Genomic DNA, 24,169 nt, shown 5'->3' with positions numbered 1-24,169 from the left:
ACTCCATAGAAATCTGGAACCTACTCTACTCTCTCCCGACATCGCCTTCCTCACAGAGGCATGGACCAACACCACCTCTGCCCCTGCCATCAACACCAGCATCCCAGACGGTTACAAGATCCAGAGAAAGGACCACCCCAATCGCCCGGGAGGGGGCCTCGCCATTGCACACGAGAGCACCCTCCGCCTCACCACCTCCAGTGAAACCTTTCCCTCCACCGAACACCTTCACTTCCAGATACAGACCAGCCCTAACACCATACTCCAAGGAAGCCTCATCTACAGACCCCCTGGCCCCTGGACACCCTTCGACACCACCATCACAGACTTCATTGTAATCCCACGCCATCACATCAATGAACTGCATACTCATCGGAGACCTTAATTTCCACCCGACAATTCCAGCGACCCCAACTCCACCATCCTCCGGGACAACCTCACCACCATCGAACCCCACCAACTCGTCACCACACCCACACACAGAGCAGGACAAACCTTTGACCCCATATTCACTGCAGGTAACAGCGTTCACTTCTGCCACACAACGTAACCACCATGGACCGACCACCACTACGTCCATTTCACCGTCAGCAAACCCAATGCACCAAAACCACCCCCACCCACCACGAAGGAACTGGAGCAAGGTTACCGACGAGCAACTGAACTCGGCCCTCACCCTAGACAACCCCATCTGGACATCCGACGCAAACATCGCAGCCACAGGACTCCACACTCAGATCTCCAACTGCGCGGACAAGCTTGCCCCGCTACCCAACTCCGGCAGACAGCGAACCAGGAAAGCTGTCAGGTTCACCATCGATCTCCGAGAAATCAGGCGCGCCTGCAGACGTCTGGAGAAGAACTGGAGGAACACCAAGACTACCGATAACTACTCCACCTACAAATACCCCATTACAGACTACCACAACCAAATCAGAACAACCCAAAGGAACGTCATCCACAACAACATTCTCACCAACTCCAAGGAACTCTTCAGTGTCATTCGGCATTTTACCAACCCACGCAGCGAAGCCACAGACATCACCCTTTCCCAAGACCTCTGCGACAAGCTTGGAACCTACTTCCACTTCAAGATTAGGACACTCTACGACAACTTTGTTAACCACCCACAAGACGCCACAGCCGTACTCCCCACCCCCCAGAGACACCAGCCTGCCCACCATCGCCAACTGGACACTAATCACGGCCGAGGACACTGCCATGGCCATGAAAGGCATCCACTTGGGGACCCCCACCGACCCCTGCCCCCGCACATCTACCATAGGGCCGCTGACTCCATCGCACCAGAACTACAACAGACCATCAACAACACCTTCACAACAGGCACCTTCCCTGATGCCTGGAAGCGCACAGAAGTCAGACCCATACTCATGAAGCCCACGGCCATCCCCTCCGACCTTAAGAACTACTAGCCCATCTCTCTCCTCCCTTTCGCAGCCAAGGTGGCAGAGAAAGCAGTCATCAAAGAGAAAGCCATCCTCGACCCGTCCCAATCCGGATTCTGAAGCAACTACAGCACAAGACCACCCTACTCGCTGCCACAGGCATCCGCACCCTTCTGGCTCAAGGCCACTCTGCACCCTCATCCTCCTGGATCTAGCTGCAGCCTTTGACATCGTCTCACACTGCACACTAGCCAACAGACTACACAACACCGGTATACACGGAACTGCCCTGGACTGGATCCGATCGTTCCTCACCAGAAGAAGCCAAAGAATCAGACTACCACCTTTCCGCTCCACCCCTACGGAATTCATTGAAGTCCCACAGGGGTCATCACTGAGCCTGACCCTCTTCAACATCTACATGGCTCCCCTCGCATCCATCGTCAGACAACACGGCCTCAACATCGTATCCTACGCCGATGACACCCAGCTCATCCTCTCCCTCACAAGGGAACCCATCACTGCAAAACTCAACTTCCAAAGAGCAATGCAAGACATCCCAGTCTGGATGACCAACATCAATCTCTCGCCATGACCCGGCAGCTCAGCGCCATCACCTCCAGCTGCTCCAACACCCTCTGCATCCTTCAAAAGACCTTCAAATGGATCCCCCTCAGTCAAGGAAGACAGTCACCCACGCATTCATCACTAGTAAACTGGACTATGGAAATGCTCTCTACGCTGGCATCAACAAATCCCTACTCCGCAAACTCCAGTCGATACAGAACACTGCGGCCGGACTCATCCTCGGCATCCCCTGGTACGAACACATCTTCCAATACCTGCGGAGACTCCATTGGCTCCCCGTAGAGAAGAGAGTCACCTTCAAGATCCTCACCCACGCCTACAAATGCCTACACAACAACGGACCCAAATACCTCAATGACAGAATAAACTTCCACCTGCCCAAAAGAAACCTCCGATCTGCCAAGCTCGCACTAGCTGAAACCCCATGCATTCACAGAGCCAGGGCAGGTGGAAGATCATTCTCCCACATTGCAGCCAAAACCTGGACCGAACTACTGACAGACATCAAATGCGCCCCCTCCCTGAACACCTTCAAGAAGACCCTCAAGACCCGGCTCGTCGGTTGAATGGATCTGCTTACCCCCTCCCCCCCCTTCAGCGCCTTGAGACCCTCATGGGTTCGTAGCGCGCTTACAATTCCCTGATTGATTGATTGATCTTCTTTTTTATTAAATCTGTATAATAAATTTGATAATACTCCAGCGATTTGGTTCTCTAAGCATTGGTATTTTAATGTAATGTTCTCTACCCTGGCCTCAAAAGTTTGTACTTATAGCTTTCATTAGTCAAGTCACCTTCCGGTGATACCTTTTTATGAGGGAATTGCAGATCATTATTTGAGCCACAGAAAGTGAAACAATATATGTTATGGAGTGTTGTAACACTCTCTGAACGGCAATTAACCCCTCCACTGCGCCGAACGTTCTGCGCTGGTGCGGAACGTTCTATTGCGCGGGTGGGGCTGGAACATTCAGAGGACATGCGCAGCACTACCGAGGTAGTGCAAGCGACGTCCGCTGAACGTGCGCCGCAATGAAGGGGTTAAATCATGTCTTGTTTGTTTTCATTTTTTTAAACACCTGTTTGCAACAAGAATTTCAAAATGTCAGATGTACTTTACTCTTTGCTTTTTTAGCACATGAGCACACAAGGACACCATCATTTATTCGCAAACCACAGAGTGCACGTGGTATGGAAGGAGATACAGTGAAGATTGAATGCCAAGTCGCTGCTGTGCCATTTCCACAAATCTTATTGAAGAAAAATAATGAAATGTTGCAGTACAACACGGACAGAATAAGGTATGATGCAAAATACCATGACTAAAGCAAGAAAAGCACTGATACAATAACTCTCAGTTGTCTGCCCTACATTTATTTTAAAAATCTCTTTAGTAATCTGCTCGCAATAATTTATAGCACTGAATTAACAAATAGGCACCATTTGAAATGAAGAAGCACAAACTAAGCAGTATGCTCAGGGTATGGAAATGCCCATACAAACAATCATATAGTTTGACATTGTAGGTATTTGGGTGTTTGGTTGAGGGGGGTGCGAAAATATTGACCCTGCAGATGAATTACCTCTGTAGATGCAGGGGTAAAGAAGGTACATAAGTTGCAATGTTGCAACACAAGAAGTCTTGGGAGACTGGTAATGATGCACACATGCTACCCCTCTGTGCTGTTGTCAAGTTTGGCCATCTAAGAACTCCCCAAGAACAAGGTAATTCGGATCACTTGTACTGGTCTACGGTCAACCGAGCCTGGGGTGGGAAGGGAAGGGAAGGGAGGTTGTTAATAAAAGGCTCGTATGTTGAAGATGTTAGGACAATGTTCTGGTGCTTCTGAGAAAATGTATGTAACCTTTTCTTTGTTCTTGAAATACAGATAAAAACATATGCATATTTAAAAAAAAAACACACATTAAAAAAAGTCACTAAATTTACTTGTGCTTAACCCTCTAGAAGCTTGGTACAAAAACAATCTGGCTTAATTTAGAGGTAGTGTGTAAGGTATTAATGCCTCACTCAAACAGTAATAAGGTGAAAACACAGGACAAGGAAAATCCCACGCTAATTTTGAAAATTTAACAAAAGTGTATTAAATATTATGGTACAGAAAAACTGCAAAGATCCAATCTGTACAACTAGAGTTATTCATTTAAAACGTTTTCTGTGAAAATAGTGCCTGAAAGATTAAAGCACCAACTGCAGACATATAGTTGGGCGAGACCCTGGCGAAAATTATAACCAACAGCGATCAAGCATTATTCAGATACACCAAGTGGAATGGGCCCCGTCTCAGCGTACTTTCGGACTCAGAAGATAAATGTTTGGGAAGGTATAGTTCAGCCTGGCAAGCTAGCCAGCGGTGTCCGAGGTTGAGACTTTTTCATTGGATAGCTGCTGGACAATGTTGTGGTGAAGATTTCTACATTCAGGCTTTGTCACTTTTTGGGAAGTCGAAAATCTCCAGCCGCACAAAGCAGCAGGCTGTAACTGATAAGGGATTCTTGAGTCAAGATACCCTTCCGAAGAGAAGCCGCTGAACAAAACTAGCTGTACCTTTGGGCAAATCGGCAAGCAGTTAAGTCCCAGTCCACTGTCTGCTCTCAGTTCACTTTTTAGTGAACATTTTTTTATGTCCCAAGTTTGGAATTGTGACTGTTTGGACACATTTACCACAGCATCCAAGGCTCCAGGACTGGAGGGCAGGACTAATTTCATGCAGGATCCAGGTGCCGGTTCTAAGTTGTTGGAGCTTGCTGTGTCCCTGTAGCTCAGAACAGGAGGCAGGCCAACAAGCCATTAGAGTCACTCTGGCAGCCTAGGTTCAAGCAGCAAGACAAACATCAAGTTGCAGGGCAGTTCTCTAGGTTACAAGGCAGACTTCAAGCAGCAGGGTAGTTCTCTGAGGTACATGGCAGGTCTTCTGAGTGTTGTCCACAGGTCGAGGTGTGTACTGAAGGGTTGGTAGAGGGTCAAATATGTATACCTGGTGCCTGCCTTTGAAGGAGGAGAAACTTCTAGACTTACCACTAGACCTGGTTCAGTAAGTTTCCTTTTTCACCTGCCCAAGCTCCAAAAGGTCTAGAATTATGAAAGATCAGTGTCAAGCACGTTGTGAGAGGACTGGCGGCAGTTTATTTGGAGTGTAAGTAGGACATTGAACAGCTATGCCCCTTCTCATACTGGCAGGACGGCTAATCCTGCCAACTCCTAGTCCTTTTGTCTTACTGCCTGGGAGGAATAAAATAAAAACAGCTGTGACTCTGCTCATAGTAGTCTGACCCAGGACACAGGCTGCACACACCAAATGGTTAGGACACGAAACTTTATAAAAGTGGCATTTTCAGAATGATGTCTTAAAATCCGACTATACCGTTAAAGGGGATTTAAAATTATAATACTTTTCAGATCAAACATGATTGTACCTGTTCCCAAACAAAAGTTATCACTTATTAAATATAATAAGGTAACCTGTATGTTATCCTATGGGAGAGGTAGGCTTCACATTATTGAAAAATGAATTCGGAAGTTTTCCTTGCCAGGGCATAAAAACATTTAAATTACATGTTTAACTTTTTTAATACACCGCACCTAGCCCAATGAGCTTTTCAGTATCAAAAAGCAAGCTTTAGGCCTTGCAAAATGTTTATTTTGCCATGTCGAATTGGCAGTCCAAAACTGCATGCAGGCTGCAATGGCAGGCCTAAGACAGGTTTTATGGGGCTACTTGAGTGGGTGGCTCAAAAATTGCTGCAAGCCAACCTTTAGCTTTTTATTTACAGGTCCTGGGTACATGTTTTACCATCTTTCTAGGTTCTATACATAAATTAAATGTGCCAATCAGGTGTAGGCCAATTATACCAAGTTTTAAGGAGTATGAGCAAGCAAGAAGGTCAGTTCCAAATATATTGTCTTCACCCCAAAACAAACACACTCACCTCTTGCTATTATTATTAATTAAAAAAAAAAAGATAAGGAAGGATAATCTGTTAGCACCACTGCCTTTGCTGCCTGTCTACTTTTTATTTTGCTATTATGGGCCTGTAGCATTTGGAATTTGCACACTAGTAATTCAGTTCACACTAGGCCAGACCAGGAAACATATTTAGCTCTGGTGAAATATTCATGTGAAGCCCACACCCACATTTTACCTAATGAACCTGTGCAGCAAGGGAGGCCAGTGTGCTCTATTTTGGTGTGGCTGAACTTCACATACTCAAGAGGCAATAAGTGAATACACTGAAGTGAAACAGTACATTTTACATAACATTTTGAAAGTATCTTAACCATAGGTTTTACCTGCAAGTCCTAACTATTTCACTATTTCAGTCTGCCACAGCAACCATGCATGTGTTGATGAGAAAATTGTGTACTTGAAACACAAACTGGGCATGCAGCAGGCAAATTCTTTTGTGTCATAGAACAAACATCCTATATGATACACTGCACTATTATGAATCAACAGGACTCTCATGATGTACTTCTATACTGACATGTACTTTGTAGAACTGTCACTTTATGGATTCATCCATAGTACTCTCAATGCTTCCGTATCCTGTGGTAGGCAGTGGTGTCCAACCTTTTCTAGAATATCCATGAAAATCTACTTTAGCTATAAATATTCAATGCCAGTGTAATGATGCCGCAGGGGAGGACCAAACTATACAGCAGGGTTTACTAAATTATGCAACCAGAAATGGCAAATTATGCAAGTGGCTCATTTTGACATCGTATTACTTTATTATTTTGCCATTTTTACACATGTTCACACTTTATGGGCAAGGTTTCCTCATGAGTACCAGTCTGATACGCAAAACATCAATAACCAACATAAAGATGACTTGTCAACCCTTGCTAAGGACCTCCCACTGAGCAGCAACATGTGTTGCTTGTTTATTTAGCCAATTTTGATCAATTTGAGCTACAAACAATTTTGTTTTGTTAATGTAGATTGTGCAGCAGATGAAGGATTTTTCGGCAACTGTAAAATCCATAATTATGCAGAAAACTATGCAGACGAAAAATCGCATAGTTCAAGTAAACAGGCTATTATTATTGTAGATCCAATTGTAACCAAACATTGAACAGTTTGCCGCAGTACCTTCTGTGGCAGGATGGACCTCCTCGTGTAGCCCTTGCGTAGCTCCAGCACTCATCATATGAGGGCAGCATAGCACTCCTGAATATCTCGAAATACTGCAAAGTGACACAACTTAGTGTGGTAAATGACAGGGGTACACACGCACCCCTAGAGGACCCTGCATACCGTGTAGTCCTGGTTGAGAAGGGATATCTCCATGCCTTCTACAACGTAAACTGGGAGATGAAACACCACATGCGACCAACACAGTGGAATTCGCCTGGCGTCACTTAACCAGAGAAATGGAGTGGGAAAAACGACTGGCATAAAAAAACCATAGTGGTGGGGAACTAAATTGGGCCCATGAATAACCTCCCAGGATACTGGACATGGGACCTGATAGGTCTATCTACACAGGCAGGCATGTGGGATGCGAACGATATGGTCTCATTTGAGTATCTGAGAAGGGAGTATGTTATGGCTCCAAGGTATATGTTCAGGTACTTACAACTTCACCATGCGCTTCGTGCTTAGAACACACTTAAGAAGGAGACAATGAAAGAGTCCCCCCATGGAGAGACAGCTGCTGAGTGGCCATATGACCGCTAAGGCAACCCCTCTCACCTATGGAACCTTGATGGTGAACACAATGGGTGATCTGAGTAACCTACAAGAAAGCTGTCAGGCAGACATGTGGGACATAGATGTTAAAGACTGGAAGCATGCCCTACAATTCCCCCTTGAAGTGGCCATACAAGGTCACCTTCGCCTGATACAGTTAAAAATCCAGCCCAGGATCTACTACACTAGGACACTATTACATAAAATAGGGCAGTCAGACTATGGTATATGCTTGCGAGGGTGCAGGCAAGCGTTGAACCTTCCCCCAAACTGTGGGACTGCCCGAAGCTGTGACAGTACTGGCCAGGGATACTGACCAGGCTAGAGACCTAGGTCGGTACACAAATAGATGGACAGGTGCCACTGGTACTGCTGAGTGTCTGGAGGGGTCAGACATCCCATCAAAGAGTGCTTGTAAACCTGGGGTTGGTGTGGGCTAAGAGGAAAATACTATGGAAGCGGGGTAGGGCAGACAAACCATGGCTTCAGGACTAGGTGCAGGAAATAAATAAATGCTGATCAATAGAGCAGAGGATGCCCCAAAAAGTTAGGAAAATATGACAGCTGGGACAAAGAAGAAAAGGCTAGTCCTGCCAGGAGGTGAGGAGGTGTGTGGGTGTTTCACATTAACAAGAAGCGGGTTTGCACCAAAGAAGAACCACTTTCATTCATCAGGCCACCAGTAGAGGCAATCTGCCACACGGAACTATCCCCAGTGAGACTAAAAGAGATACTGTGGGAACCCAAGTCGAGGTAGATCAACAGGGGGGTGAAGGGAGGGTGGTGGGACACTGCACAGTTTATAGTTGTATTGTGTGTTGCGAAATAGCTTCACAGTGGGCAAGTTGCCACTGACGATGTACTAAATGTAATTAAATTGAAATAATAATAGCCATCCTGGTTGAAAATAGTTGATTAGAGCTGCAGGTGTTTGAGATACCGGATCTAGCTGCTTCTCTTGATGTGCAGTTTATTCTAAATACATGTAGGTCAAAGTTGAGCTACACGTATTTAGAATAAACACTCTTCTTGGGGTATTGACATCACAGATCCCCTTTTCTGACTGTAGCTTGAGTTGACACCAGTGCAATATTCAGGTACAGAACCATAACAACTGATGATAATGATGATGCTAGGATTATTAAAGCTTGTAAATACCCCAGGTGGTGTTACAGTGCTAGAACTGACTGGGTCAAATAATTACAAAAACATAGGCGATTGACTAGAAATATGATACTGGAATGAAGTTTATAAAACATCTGGCTGCAAAGTGAGCAAAAGAGCAGCAATCATGTGGGCTTTACGAGTACGCTGTTGTGATCATTCATACATGACAGTGTCTATTCTGCTATTGAAAGCCTGTGTCTATTACAGAACAGGACTCGTGGTCTCATTTCCCATTAGACAACTCTTCAACACTGCTCAGGCTTTATAACTGAGATCCCCAAAGTCCCTATTACTACAAGGAAACACTTCACAATAATAGTAGTTGTAAATCATATATCTTTATTTACTTATGATTAAATGCTTACATGTTGAGCTGCATATAATAATCAAAACAATAAACCCTAAAGTAGTGGTTAGTAACATAAATAAAGTGAACATAAAGAATAAGGCTAACATATCAAGATCAATTATACCAAGATCCTGCTTCATTACACAGATTTCAAATGCTTTAAACATCCTAAGATAAAATCGCTAGCTACCAAATCAAGGTTCGACCAAGGAAAGGGTTAAAAAAAAGCTATGTGCTTATCCTGTTGCCTTGACCCACTGTGTAAACAAAGAGCCTGCTGTGAGTTGATGTTTCAGATGGGTCCTTGAATTTAAAACAAAACATTTTGCCAGGCTAGCTGTAGCATAGTGTGTTATGTTAGTCCAATTTCATAGCCCCCAAAGTTACATTTGCCCATTTTTTCCACACCAGAGGTTACAAATGTAATGGCCGGTTCAGAGGCCATGTTGGAGGATCTAGCAACTTCCAACTAGGAATTTCATGTGAGCCAAATAATTTCTTTTCTGAACTAAAACTGTAAGGCAGATCACTGAGTTGGTAAAAAAGAAGTTTGAAGGGATACATATGGGTATCAATTAGAGAGAACTGAGTTCACAACCCTTCCATGTGGTCTTAACTCAGCTCATTGGTGCTTTACCAAAGTCATATCTCTAGTAGTCTAGTTTTTGATGACCCTGAAAATTAGGTTGATAATATATCTGTATAACATAATTTTCATGCCTCAGATCCACCTCTCACGGCCCTAGGTTCTACAAGCCATAGTCCTTCAGGATCTAGGTTTGAGATTGTTAGACATGTGGTTTCTGGTTGGCTAGGGTATACATCTAAGCCAGGCAGAACCCACCATTCTAGTCAGAGCAAGGGAGTTACACAACCAAGATAACCCCTGGTCACCCCCTTGGTCATTTGACAGAGCAGTCAGTCTTATCCCAGAGGCAAGGTGTAAAGCGTTTGCACAACACACACACCAGTGACACACTAGGCACACCACAAATAGAGAGATTCCATTCAAGGTTATATTAAAAATATCCTTTGTATTGTAAATAAAAACACATTAAACCATAAATCACTTTGCAGTACATTGGACCGACCACATCACATAAATCACTGCGCCAATAGGCCCTTGTCAGGACATCACATAGATCATGAATCATTTTTGTAGGAGGTAACATACCTTAGATCACCACTCACATTTATCACTGTGCCACTGGGCACTTGTCATAAAAACATGCATAGATCAGAAACCGGTTTGCCATAAGGCCATAGTCATAACATCAAGTGTAGTGCAATGAAGCAAATACAAGTAGCACAGGTCACAACATCACCTAACAAACAATTGATGGACAGAATGCAGAACAAATCAAAACATTCCCCCCCCAGTCAAGAGATCTGGATTAAATCCATCATTCTTTTGCTCACCATGCCACCCCAGTTTAGACCTGGCCTTGTACTAATCAGTCTTGACCCTGTGCCTCATAGGAACAGTCCAGCCCGAACTGCCAAGCCAGGTCCTCTCTGGATTGGAAACAAGCATCCTAGCACCGGTTTCGAGGTTTCACCCCTCATCATCCAGAATAGCTTGAATCCAGGGTCACAGTGAGCCCGGGACCCACGTCTGGGCATACCTGGCACACTTAGGGCGATAAAGCAGAAAACAAACAATTGCTGGACAGAATGCAAAACAAATCAAAACATTTACCCCCAGTCAAGATATTTGGGTTAAATCCATCATTCTTTTGCTCACCATGCCACCCCAGTTTAGACCTTGCCGTGTGCAAATCAGTCTTGACCCTGTGCCTCAAAGGAACAGCCCAGTCCAGTCCATGCCACTGGAGTCAAGCTATCCTGACTGATGAGGGGTGAAACCCCAAAACCGGTTCTAGGATGCTTGTTTCCAGTCCAGGGAGGACCTGGCCTGGCAGTTCGGGCTGGACTGTTCCCTTTGGGCACAGGGTCCAGACTGATTTGCATATGGCTGGGTCTAAACTGGAATGGCATGGTGAGCAAAAAAAAACAATGGATTTAGGCCCAGATCGCTGTACTGGGGTGAATGTATGACATTGTTCTACATTCTGTCCATCAATTGTTCATTTTGCGCAAAACCTAGCTCATGAATCACTTGGTATTAGAGTAAATACTCATTGCCCATATCATGAACGATCAGGAAAACATTATCACAGGACTTTCTACCCTGTCACCCGGCATCTAGTCGCCACATCAGGGCATACATCAAGGTGCAGTATGTCTCAATGCCTTTGCATGTCCCTAATGGCAAAGGCGGTCATCTGAAAGAAATGCCCTCAAGGTAGGTGATTTAACAGCTGCCTGCGATGGCACCGAGGGGCAGCTGCGGCAAAACCACACACAGAGTCCTCCCCCGGCCTTGGTAAATCAATCGGATAGGGCCTGTCCTGGTTTGGCAACCCATTGGGGAGACCTTGCTGGGCCCCCTCTCCCCTCAGCAGCACCACACAGCTGCCCACGAGACCACTGTGCAGCCAAAACTAATTTGGGCAACCCTGCCCCTGCCCTCACAAAGCTCAGGTCTCACCTTCTGGCTGCAGCCTCAGGGCGATCTCGAGCTTCCAGGGTTGCTTGCCATGGCGACAGGCCCCGCCCACTGGTGTGGCCGCATCCAGCGTTCCCAGATAGCACCACACTTGTCGACAGGTGTAGGAGACGTTTTGCCCCAGTTGGCTTTTTGGTGGTGCTGGTCTTCCCATCCTCGGCAGCGGCTGGCCCATACACCGGGACATCCACGTTGATGCAAGGCAGGGGGAGGGAACTACCGGTTGGGATTCCTTCCTATTTGCATACTGCAACGTCTCACAGCCCGTGGCCATGTAAGCAGAGCCCCAGCTGGAAATTTGAATGTAGGACAAGACGAGAGGGAGAGCGCTCCTTTGGCCTCAGATCTCCCCTCCTTTTAACTCGCGGCAATCACAGCTTTGAAGTGTAAACCCAAGTGCTCCTTCCCAACGGGGGAAGTTTTCTTCAGCTGCACTGGAAGACAAAGCGCACTTTCATGCGCTGGGCTGCCAGATACAGCACTTCTCACATGCTTTCCTTTTACTCTGCCATACAGAAAGGTACCAAGACAGTCCAGTCCTCTTCCTGCCCCAGGCAGGAGCAACAACTAGAGGCTGTCCTACCCCACTTGAGCCAGAGGCAGCTCCTCGCACAGTTTCTCCAGCAATCCTCCCAGGAAGGGTACTTTAAGATCCAGCAAGGATCTTTCTTGGAAACTTTTATTTCCCTGCGATTCCCAACAGGAGGCCAGCACACACAAGCCCTTGGAGAGTCCTTCACAAGCAGGATACCAAAGCAGGGTAAAAAGAGTCGGTCCTTTTCCTTCACCACAGACTGCAGGCCAACCCACCCCTCAGTCAGAAAAGGAGCGCTCCTCACACAGTCCTTCCTCTCTTCTTCTTAGCAGGGTCCTCTTGTTTCTTGAAGTAATCCAAAGTCCTGGAGTTTTAGATGTCATACTTATACGCCAAAATGTATTCGTTCTCTTAGTGGCAAGGGTCTCTGAATCCAGTCCAAACAGCATTGTGCAAAAGTAGACACAGCCTATTCAAGTGTAAGCAAAACTCCTCCCACCACTCTAATTGCAGACCAGGTCTATTCAGTCCTGTGATGAGTCACACGGGCCAGGCAGGGCACCTCAACCCACCCCCCACAGTGACTTTCTAGATTGAATGCAAATCTCAGCACCCGTCACTCACACACCATACGCTGAATACACAAACAGAAAGAGGCACACAGAATGGTAAAGTAAGAAAATGCCCACTTTTTCAAAGTGGCATTTTCAAACACAGGATTTAAAAAACACCTTCACCAAAAGGTGCGTTAATAAATTCTGAGTTCAGAGATTCTAAACTTCATTTTTCCACCCTGACCCTATTGCAAGTTATACATTTATAAATGTTACAGTGCAACCCCAATGATAAGCCTGTGGGGCAGATAGCCTTTCAATAGTGAAAAACGAATTACACAATATTTCACAATCCGGCTATGTCACACACACTAGTACATTGCCTAATTTTCACATATACTGCGCCCTAGCTATGGGGGTACCTTGGTCCTACCTTAGGGATGCCTTACATCTAAGGAAAGGGAAGGTTTTGGCCTGGCGAGAGGATGTCAGGACAGCATGGCAGTTCACAACTGTGCAAGCAGGCACTACAGTAGTAGGTTTGAGATACATGTACAGGGCTACTCCTTTGGGTACCACAACCAGTGCTGCAAGCCCACTTGTGGCATTTGATTTACAGACTCTAGCACACACCATCCAATTTACTAGGGGCTTACCAGTAAATCAGATATGCCAATCATGGATTACCAATCATTGTCACAATGTATACAGAGAGCATATGCACTGGTCAGTCATGGTAAAGTGTCCAGAATCCTATAACCAACGAAAACAGGGTCAGCAAAAATAGACCTGTCAGAAGGGCCAGGTCTAACAGTGATCAAATTGTATCAGGACCACAAGAGTCAACTAGAATTTTTGTTGTTCAAGATCCACTGCTTTAAGGCTTTCTTGCTGTTGCCCACAGAGAAAGTTAAAGCCAAAGAAAAGAGATTATTTGAACTCTAACCAAGAATATTTCAAACTCCTTAGCAGTAAAGTAGGAGTACTCACCTCAGGCCCGATTCCACCCAAACAGGATCTTTGGCCCTCGCAGTGAGGGCTTGAAGGCAGGCGTCTTTGGGATCTAACTGCTTCAACCCTCCCCCGTCGCGTGTGTCAGCCCGGGCCGAGGGGCGCACACACACAGACAGTTTTAGAGATGATCGCAGCTGCACCCGAGTACTTCTCAGGTCTTTAAAGACCATGTATATGTTAACGAGGCTTTGTTTATTTTTTCACCCGTTCATCTCTGCATGGCGAAAGGCGATAAATCCTTTCTTTGACAAGGGTAACCTTTGGTAACATTTGCCTACTGTCCTGCTGCGTTGATATTTATTTTTTATGCAACGCAGGAGAAAAGAAGTTTCTTTATTCCTATTCACCTTTCCTGACCCCTGCAGTGGCTTATCACATCAGGCTGTGACACAAAGTTTGACTTATGGAGTAGGTAAGAGAATGTGTTACTATATATTTTTCTTTTTAAAATTTGCACAGGCCCAGAAGGACACATACGTGTGTGCTTCATTTAAACAGTTTTTATCATTATCATGGCCGATGCAGGACAACAATAAGAATACAAAATGCCCAGATAACGCTGGTGATTAATAATCCTGCTGGAGAACAATCATTTGTCTGTTAGTAGCTTTCAAATGCAGATGAACTGTATTTTATGTGGATAGCTCCAGGGCTTTGAGTGGGATGAAAAAACTGGGGGGTCTCTCAAAGGGGCGTGGCCAATGTAATTGAGGACGTGGCTTAAAAACAGTAGGTTAAAAATCTGTGTTTAGCAATGTGCGTCCCGACTTGTATTTTGCTGTTTCTGTCATTGCATCCAGGTATTTGATACAACAAGTAACATCATACCTACAAGTCAGGACTATTGGCCTTGTCAATGGTTGTTAGTTGCATAATATAAATAACAGCAACTATGGTGTGTATATAATTGCGAAAGCTTCCACTTAAAGCACTCGTGACATCAAAACAATGTTGCTGCTCCTGAGTTTCAAAAAGAGAAGGGAAATCCAGAGAGAAAATGACTCTCTTTAACCCCTTCCATGCTGATGACGAGCTCAGCTCGTCATCAGGGTTACCTACCGTGTGCTGATGACCAGCTGAGCTCGTCATGTAACGTGGTAATTCACAAATTGCCGCATACCGCGGGAAAAACGGCCGCACGCATGCGGTTAAAGGATTTCCCTTCCCCCTACAACGCTCACGTGGCATGACGTCATGCCGTAACATTCCACTTGTGAGTAGTGTGAGCAGGGTACACCGATTTGCCTGCTGTCACCAAACGGGTTTCTATCGGGCTCTGTTTTGTACCCTAGCACTTTTTTCCGGACTGCAGTGACAGCAGACTGCTGTCACTGCTGTTCGGAAAAAAACGGACTACCGGTGACCAGTGCACAAATCAGAGACGCGCTTCGAGGCCCCTTTAAAAAAACTGCAGGTGCTCAGACCCAGTGAGACCCGGCCCACTTAAAGCCCTGGATAGCTCAGTGGGCTACTGCCTTCGTCACAGAGATCCTTGTGTTACTTGCAGTTCAGAAGTTACAATCCTAACATAGGACAGTAACCAATGAACTGTCATCTAAGAGCTGCATACAAACATGAATGGTATAGTTAGAACTTCGCTATTTTGGTTTTGTGATATAGTTAGAACTTCCCCAGTCTTTCATTATTCTAATGTTGTCAAATGAGTATGTTTGGGCAGATATCAGTAAAGCTGACCCCAATGGAATACTCTTTAAATCCTAAGGTTATGTTTCCCCAGACCAAACCCTCTTAAAATATCCCGCCCACCAGTATGGATGACATGTGATTCATACACCTTGTAATCCTCATTGGCTTATGTGACATTCCCTATAGACTGATTTACATACTTGTATGATTCATTGTATCTGTATAATGTGTGCATTGTGTAAAGTACTGGCACACACTACACTGATATGAGTAGCGCTATGCGACAAATGAAATGCATATGAGAGAAGAGCTACGTAAAGATAAGGGGCACTGTTGGAGGGTGGCAGTGAGGGAATCTGAGGAGGAGGTAGTGGGAGGGGCTATGGAGCGATGGGTGCACTGGTGGAGGGTGGCATTGAGGGAATCCGAGGAGGTCAATAGGGGGAGGGGCTATGGGGAGATGAGGGGCACTTGTGGCGTGTGGCTTTGAAGGAATCCGAGGAGGAGGTCAATAGAGGGGGCATTGGGAGATGAGGGGCACTGTTGGAAGGTGGGAGTAAAGGTATTTACGGAGAAAGAGGTTATTGGCGCAGCGCCAAAAAAGACTTTCGCATCAGCGCTGAAGCCGGCCTTTCTGTTTTTGTTTATTTAATTAGCAGTCGGGTCATAAGGGCTACTGTGGAAAATACTTTAAAGTGCGTGCAAATTTTATTTACTGCTATAGTCAATGTTTTAAGTTTGAAGGTAAATTTCCTAATGTTTTTACCGGGAAAAATTAAAGTGGAGCCCGATGGTGCCTGATATGGGGCTGGGACCCAAGGTCATCTGCTAGATAAGATGCAATGGAGAGGAGCAGTGGATAATCAAGTCTGTAAGGGAGTGCGTTGCAGAGTCCGTAGTCAGGTGGAGGTAGTAATGAAGAGGGATTCTCCCTGAAGGCTCGCACAGAGGGAGCCAGAGAAGTGTCACTTGCCTGATACTCCCACCTCAGAAACCTCCTCTTCCCATCAAAGGGACATTACATGGAAAAAACACGTTTTGAGAGTGATCACATTTAGAAAGAGATTTGGAAAAGAGTGCGGTTTACTGGGCCTTGTAAGACTAAGAAGAGATAAAGGAGGGCCCTGAAGCTGACCTGCCCAGAGATATATGCGAAAAATCCAGCTCGCAGTGGCCCACCCAAATGCACCCTTGGCCCACCCTAATAAAAATTCCTGGAACCAGGACTGACTGACCTCCTTGATTCAAGACCCCTTTCCAGCTCCCCATTATTGAGCCCTACAACGAAAAGATCTGCAAATAATCCTTGGCACTTCTCCCCCTGTTATCATGAGATCCCTGGGGGCCTTTTAATTGGTCATGGCAGACATTGTAATCCCCATAAGCAAGGCCGGGCATCATCATGCCTTTTATTCCACCATGCATTTCCCGGATTTGAAAGCCCCTGTTACCTCTGTCCTTTCCTCAGCTCCTCGAGAATAATTGCAACATGCTCAGCAATTTTTTAAGAAAGAAACAAAAGACGAAGGGGGGGAGAAGGTAGAGAGAAAGTGATCAGTGATGGAGGAGAATGAATGAGAGGAGAAATGGGTGGATAGGAAGAGAGAGAATGCGCAAGAGGTCAAAGGGAGCGGTGCTGGTCCGAGCATTTATTTCAGAGCGACTTTTGGCTCCTCCCCCCAACCCTGACTGTCACGGCCGATCTTGGCAAAAAAAAGCAGGACTACACTTTGTTTAGTGAAAGTTGCACCTTATTCTCTTTTTTCCTTGCAGTGCACAAAGTTAAAATGCAGTGACCTCACTCACCATATGTGCCTTCTTCCCTTAAAAAGAATTTTAAAAGCCTGGTGCCGGACGGTGGCACTTATATTTTGCACTAGCATTTCAAGATTTTAAAGCTTGCACAGACATGGACGTCGACATCTGAACTGCCGACTGGTGTGAAACGTTCTTTTTGCATTGATCAGGGGGTGCAAATATTGGTCCAAACGAAACTGAAGCAAATATAAAGTTGGTGAAAAAAACAGTCGTGATAAGTCTGTTGCTAGCCTCACGACGTGCGGATATACCAGTCCTGTAAGTACCTTAAAGGAACTCAGACTGACAGCTAGTATACATTGGATCATACTGCTATTATTATCACTGACATTTCCCTGTGTGGCACCAAGGTCAGGAAAGGTGTGAGGATTTTCAACACTTCAAATCAAATAGCATTTTATTTTTACTGGAGCACACCATAATACACTGATAAAATCTTTTTTTTTAGCAAGTTTGTAGTGGGAGATGTGTCTGTTGAGATGAAGAAAAGGGGATAGAATCTTCTTTATCATAAATGACCAGATCTTCTGACATGAATGCAAAGGGCATGGTGCTCACTATAAACAGCCGGGCCTAATGGGCATCTGTCATCATTCAGCTCAAAGTTCAAAGCAGGCCATCCATGATCCCGCATAACCCATTAGCATCCATCAGTCATGTCATTCACACCATTGGGACCACGTAGAGAGCACAGTTTTATTCTCGACTCAGTTCCAACTTGGAATTCACTTTGTAGTCTACATTGGCTGAGAGGCTTGCCGTGCCTCAAGTAGATGAGGGTAATTAAGTCAAGATATGTAGTAAATTCTAAACCTGAACAAATACATTTTCTGAACCATTCATCTTGCATTGGCAGAGGTTAGACTGCAGATGTCCAGTTTAAGGTAAGAAGATGGTGAGATTGTGCTTTTCTTTTTATGCTTAAGTATTTGTGGCTCAGACTTGAGTGTTGTGTGGTCGATGTCAGGAACAGCAGCTTGGTAAGTTTTTATTTCTGAGAACATCCTTTTTTTGTGGGTTCAAAAGGCTTTATGACCGGCCATGGCATTGATAGATGGCAGTCAGATTATTGAAATTATTATAGTTATTATAATTCCATTTGTCTTCCAACATCCAGAAGCTTAACTGCTGTATGGGATCCAACAGAATACTTAGGAGTGGGCAACGGTTAGGTCAGAAAAAATATATAAAGGTGTCGTGGGTAGGTGACCCATGACGGAGAAGCTGTTGTGGTCTGTCAACTCACTGCAACAATCTTAGACAAACTGATACCTGGAATCTTGCATTCCTCCATTAACTTGACTCCTTTTGCTTTAGTCAACCACCAAATGTGGAGTGGTAAACCAAACCCTCAGGCAATTCTTGTCTGGATCTTATGCTTTTATGGCCTGAGATCCCTAACCCGTGCAACACCCATGATGCTCCAGCAGGCTGGTCCCTGATAGTGGGTAATTATAGTAGCCCCAGACCTCTCTATATTTTAAAAAGCTTAGGGTCTCTAGTATGCAGGCCTCAGGGTACACCGTTCACAACAGAAAGTGGAGGCCACTTAAGCATTCTTTACTCTGGTAAGTTTTGGGTGAGCAGTGCAAAGCTTAACTCAAAAGTAGGCGCATGAAACGAGTTGAGACACAGTGCGACTCAGTAATCCAAGAAACAATAAAATACATTTCTCCAACCAAACGTTGTGTGTACTCTTTTAAGACTAACTCATATGTACTGCATATTTATAGTACCAACAGTTCATATCGAATGGACAGGACACAAACCACAATAGTTCAGAATACCAAGCACAATTCTCAATGTTCTGTTAAGGTGTAATAAGTCTACTAGCTACAGCTATTATTTGCAAAAACCCATGGATTTATGGACGCATTTGAGGTGAGACCAACCTCGACACCCCCGAGACTAGGAGCGCCTGGACGGGCTCCTGATACTTGCGCCTTGATACTTTTAAAAACCACCTTTTTAAAATAAGAAAAGCACTGTTTTTACTCACTGCGCACTGCTGCCACAACCCTCACCCTATTTTCCGGCATTCTCCGTTCCACCGCCGATTAGCGGTTTGTGTGGAGAGAATCCCTGGAGGAGGGGCAAACACCAGGCACATACCGGAAGTGAATACGACTTCCGGCTTCTAGGAGGAGTCAGCATTCTAGCAGCTGATCTCCCCACTTAAAAGAAGGCTGCCTCTCCCTACGCGCAGCGGACACATTTGAGGTGAGACCAACCTCGACACCCCCGAGACTAGGAGCGCCTGGACGGGCTCCTGATACTTGCGCCTAGATACTTTTAAAAACCACCTTTTAAAAATAAGAAAAGCACTGTTTTTACTCACTGCGCACTGCTGCCACAACCCTCACCCTATCTTCCGGCATTCTCCGGTCCACCGCCGATTAGCGGTTTGTGTGGAGAGAATCCCTGGAGGAGGGGCAAACACAGGGCACATACCGGAAGTGAATACGACTTCCGGCTTCTAGGAGGGGTCAACGTTCTAGCAGCTGATCTCCCCCCTTAAAAGAAGGATGCCTCTCCCTACGCGCAGTGGATGCGCGCAGTGGGCGCGCAGCGGGCACGCCAAAGGCAAGCCCGTCCGCGCCCGTCCTCGCCCGACCGAGACCAGGGGCCACAAACCCAGGCGCTATGTCAGATGGTATTCTTGCTTACAGTGCCCAGACATTGCGCGGCATGATAGGAGTTACCGGCATCAATTGCCATCACTCACTCGATCTGGCCAATACCCCCTCCGGATGTGCCCACTGTGATTTCAAGTTTCATCAAGACAGCGGCCATCCCCTAAAATTGTATTTACTGAACTGTCGCTCTCTCCCTAAACATTCAGTCGAACTTGCTCTCTTAATAGAAGACCTCAAACCCGATGTCTTATTTCTCACTGAGACCTGGCTACAGGATGAACCAGACCCAGCTGTCACTCAAACTCTGCCACCTAGTTACCTTTTACAAAGAGCGGATCGTAAAAACGGCAGAGGGGGAGGGCTAGCAATAATTTTTAGAGATCATTTCTGCTGCCGGACGTCTATCGAAGGGCAGCCAGACTGTGAACATTTGAACTTCTCTGTAGAATTGTCACCTACTAGCACCTTCTCCGGCTTACTGCTTTACTGCCCCCCAGGACCCATAGGACAATTTCTCAGTACACTCCCGAGTCTTGTCGCTAACTTAGCACTTACCCCAGCCAATTACACAATTCTGGGGGATCTTAATATCCATCTGGATGACCCCTTCGACAACATGGCCAAAGACCTTCTATCCGGCCTATCAGCACTTCAAATTATTCGGAAAGGCTTCACACCTACTCATATAAAAGGCCATCTCTTGGATCCGGTGCTTAGCAACGCATCGAATCTTCAGGCTGATACAACTATCCCCCTCCCCTGGACTGACCATTCACTGATTCCTTTAACCTGGGAAACTCCTGCCTTCAACCCTTCTCAAACAGCGACGAGGATACAAGAAAGGAAATGGTCAAATCTTTCTGTTAGTCAATGGTCTAAACTCCTGGAGAACAACATACCGCCCACTAGCTCCGACCCAGAAATGGCAAATGACAACTTCAACCTCTGGATTCAAAGCTCTCTGGACACGTTAGCCCCCAAAAGATCTCTAAATAAAAAATCCACTCTAAAAACAGCACCCTGGTTCTCTGATAAACTAAGGGAGCTCAAACAATCTTGTAGGAGCTCAAACAATCTTGTAGGAAATTAGAAAGGAGCTGGAGAGTGAACACAATAGAAGAGAGGAAAACAGCCTACAGAAAGGCATTCAGGAACTACAAGTCAGAAATTAAAAAGGCCCAGTCCTCCTTCTACGAGGAGAAGATCAGTGCAGCCGCAGACTCTCCAAAAGATATTTTTCGTATAGCCAAATCCCTGGTCACCATACCCCAAAAACCCCCCAACCCAGAGGATGCTCCTGCTCGATGCAACAATCTAGCAGAATATTTCCACCAAAAAAACCTCCTGATTGTCCAATCCTTTTCCCCCTCTGAGACCGACGCTATCGAACCCAACACCACGAGTTATTCCCCCAACCCTCTACGCTCTCTAGCAGAGTTCCCTTTATTAGATGAGGTCTCCCTAAAAACACTTATTCCAAAAGAAACCTCGGGCTCTCCTCAGACCCGGCCCCCCCGTGACACCTCTCCTTAGTTGCTGACGCTATATGCCCGGTAATTTTGGATATTTTAAATGCCTCCATCTCCTCGAGCACGGTCCCCATGCCTGGAAAATTGCACAGGTAAGGGCTCTCCTGAAAAAACTAGTCTGGACCCCTCTAACCTGGTCAACTATCGTCCCATCTCCCTCCTCCCCTGGTTAAGCAAGCTGATTGAGAGACACATAAATTCCGTACTAGGACAGTATTTGGAATCCAACAACTTGCTACATGTCTCACAAACAGGCTTTCGCCCACGTTTAGGGACAGAGACGGCCCTTCTGGCAGTAACCGAAGAGGGACGGAGGCTTCTAGATCAGGGCAGCTCAGCGGCTATTGTCCTTTTAGATCTCAGTGCCGCTTTCGACACTGTTGATCATAATATCCTGCTGAAACGGCTAAAAAGTCTGGGAGTGACCCATTTGGCACTCTCCTGGCCACAGTCCTTCCTCAAAAACCGGTTCTTTCAGGTCTTCGAGGGCACCGCCTCTTCCAACTACTGGCCGCTCAGCTGTGGGGTTCCTCAGGGCTCTTCCCTGAGCCCCACACTTTTTAACACCTATATGGCGCCTTTAGCAGAGGTGGTCCTCCCATTCGGTATAGAGATTATAACGTATGCAGATGACACCCAACTGGTGGTATCTTTGAACCATCTAGAGGGATCATCCAGCTCTCTAGCCAGCTGTCTGGAAGCAGTAGCCGAGTGGATGAATCTATCCCATCGCTAACTAAACGGCGACAAGACTGAGCTGATGTTTTTGGGAAAACCGCCATCTCCCCTATCGGCCCATCTATGGACAACCTGGCTCAGCCCTATGCCGGCTCCAAGGCAGCAGATTAAGAACCTCGGCATTTGGCTTGACAGCTTTCTCTGCTTTGGCTTTCAAGCTGTCAAGCTTGCCGCTGCCTGCTTTGGTTTACTGAAGATGTTAAGAAAGGTTCTTCCCCTGCTTCCCTTCAAGGCGAGAAGGATTATGGTGCAAGCTCTAATACTCTCCCGCCTCGACTATGGGAATGCGCTGTACCTAGGCGCCCCGCAGGCAACCTTGCAAAAACTTCAAGTAATCCAGAACTGCGCGGCCCGCCTACTGCTCCAAATTCCCCGGAGACAATCTGCAAAATCCGCCCTGAGAACTCTACACTGGCTCCCCATCCGGGCCAGGATACCGTTCAAGGCCTAGTGCCTGGCTCACAGAGCCATGTGGAAATCGGATCCAACCATCTGACATTCTCTGGTCATCCCCTACCATCCCTCCAGAAATCTTCGCTCCAACTCTGCCTTCCTTGCCACGTCTAGGAAAGTCTGTTGCTCCAAGTGGGGTGGACGATCTTTCTCCCTGAATGCCTCAAACCTTTGGAACTCTCTCCCCTCCACTCTGCGCGGCGAACCAAACATACTGGCCTTTCGCAAGCTTCTAAAAACTCACCTGTTCAGTAATGTGCCCTAAATTGTTGTGCTTCTCTGTGCAGTCCATAAGCGCTACGAGGCCTCAGGGTAGCTATGCGCTATATAAATATAACTTCATTCATTCATTCATTCATTCATATATCCTCAAACAAAACTTGAGGATGATAAAACCTTTCTGCCACAATGGGATGTATTGCACCTCTTCACGTACTTTAATGATGTTTGCACGTCTAAATCTTCATTAATTTTGGATTAACGCAAAACAAAACGAATACAAAAGTGAAGGCAGCATCATGGGTTTCTGTAAGGCAAGGGGAATAAGCATCAGATTTTTATATGTACATGGGATATAGTGTAGGTGCGTTATCTTAGAAAATTGTACAGAAACACATGCGACTGAAGGTGGACCACTAAGTTCTCTGAATCTGCCTGCTTTGCTAGCTAAGGGATGCTGGACCGTGGCACAAGTCAGGGCAAACAGAGCAAACAATAAATGGATACTAATACTACAAGGTGAGGATACGAGGAGTGTGCTCGCCAGTCACCACTGTATCGACCATACATGCAGGGGGCATCTCTCAGGCTGGCGATTTCTGTAGCTTTCACAAGATGTTCACAAACATCAGTATCTGACGAGGTCCAAGTCTCAGCAGCCTTCCTCTATCTTGTGGTGAGAGTTACAGTGAGCTGAGGTTTCTCAGTCTCTCTGTGGATGAGAGACCCTCATATGCTGTTTATGGCCTTCCAGGGCAGGGATAGCAGCATCAAAACCGACAAACAGAGGTTCAGCTGGGCCCTGGCTTATTCCCAGCCACGACGATGCGCGCAGCATCAGACTCAATATTATGGATACAGTTATGCAACAAAGGGTCTCTTTTGGTTCAAGTCCAGGGCAGGGCAGCTCGCAACAATATTCACAAAGTTGGGCAGGTGACAGAGAGCTAATGCCCAATGACTAGCCATTGCCAGCTAATCAGATGTTCCCTCCTCAGAGAGAGAACAGTAGAAAACTATGGCCCAGATTTACTAATGCTTTACGCCAGTTCTTGAGCAATGCAAAGCAGCAGCAATGATTGCCGTTTTGCACCAACGTTTTCTTTTTTACTGGGGCCGGATCAGAGTAGGGTTTGATGCAAAAGTTATTCTACTAAGGGGCCTGTCCGCGCCTTGCATCAAAAACCAACGCCTAGTGGAAGCAAGGGCAAACAAAAGGGGACTGTGTTAATTTCC

The 24,169-nt window shown here is 46.0% G+C and overlaps 1 protein-coding gene across 2 annotated transcripts in view; it reads left to right on the top strand.

Annotated features, from left to right (window-relative positions):
- Nucleotides 1-24,169, top strand: part of MYOT (myotilin) — a 673,370-nt gene that overhangs the window by 547,085 nt on the left and 102,116 nt on the right. For both annotated transcript variants that reach the window (XM_078653296.1, XM_078653297.1), the window contains exon 15: nucleotides 3,130-3,295. In XM_078653296.1, coding sequence (XP_078509422.1) covers nucleotides 3,130-3,295 — 166 coding nt within the window. The remainder of the gene's footprint in view (nucleotides 1-3,129; nucleotides 3,296-24,169) is intronic.

Source organism: Lissotriton helveticus, chromosome 7, assembly GCF_964261635.1.
Source record: "Lissotriton helveticus chromosome 7, aLisHel1.1, whole genome shotgun sequence".
NCBI lineage: Eukaryota > Metazoa > Chordata > Amphibia > Caudata > Salamandridae > Lissotriton > Lissotriton helveticus.
This window is presented reverse-complemented; position numbering and strand designations above follow the sequence as displayed.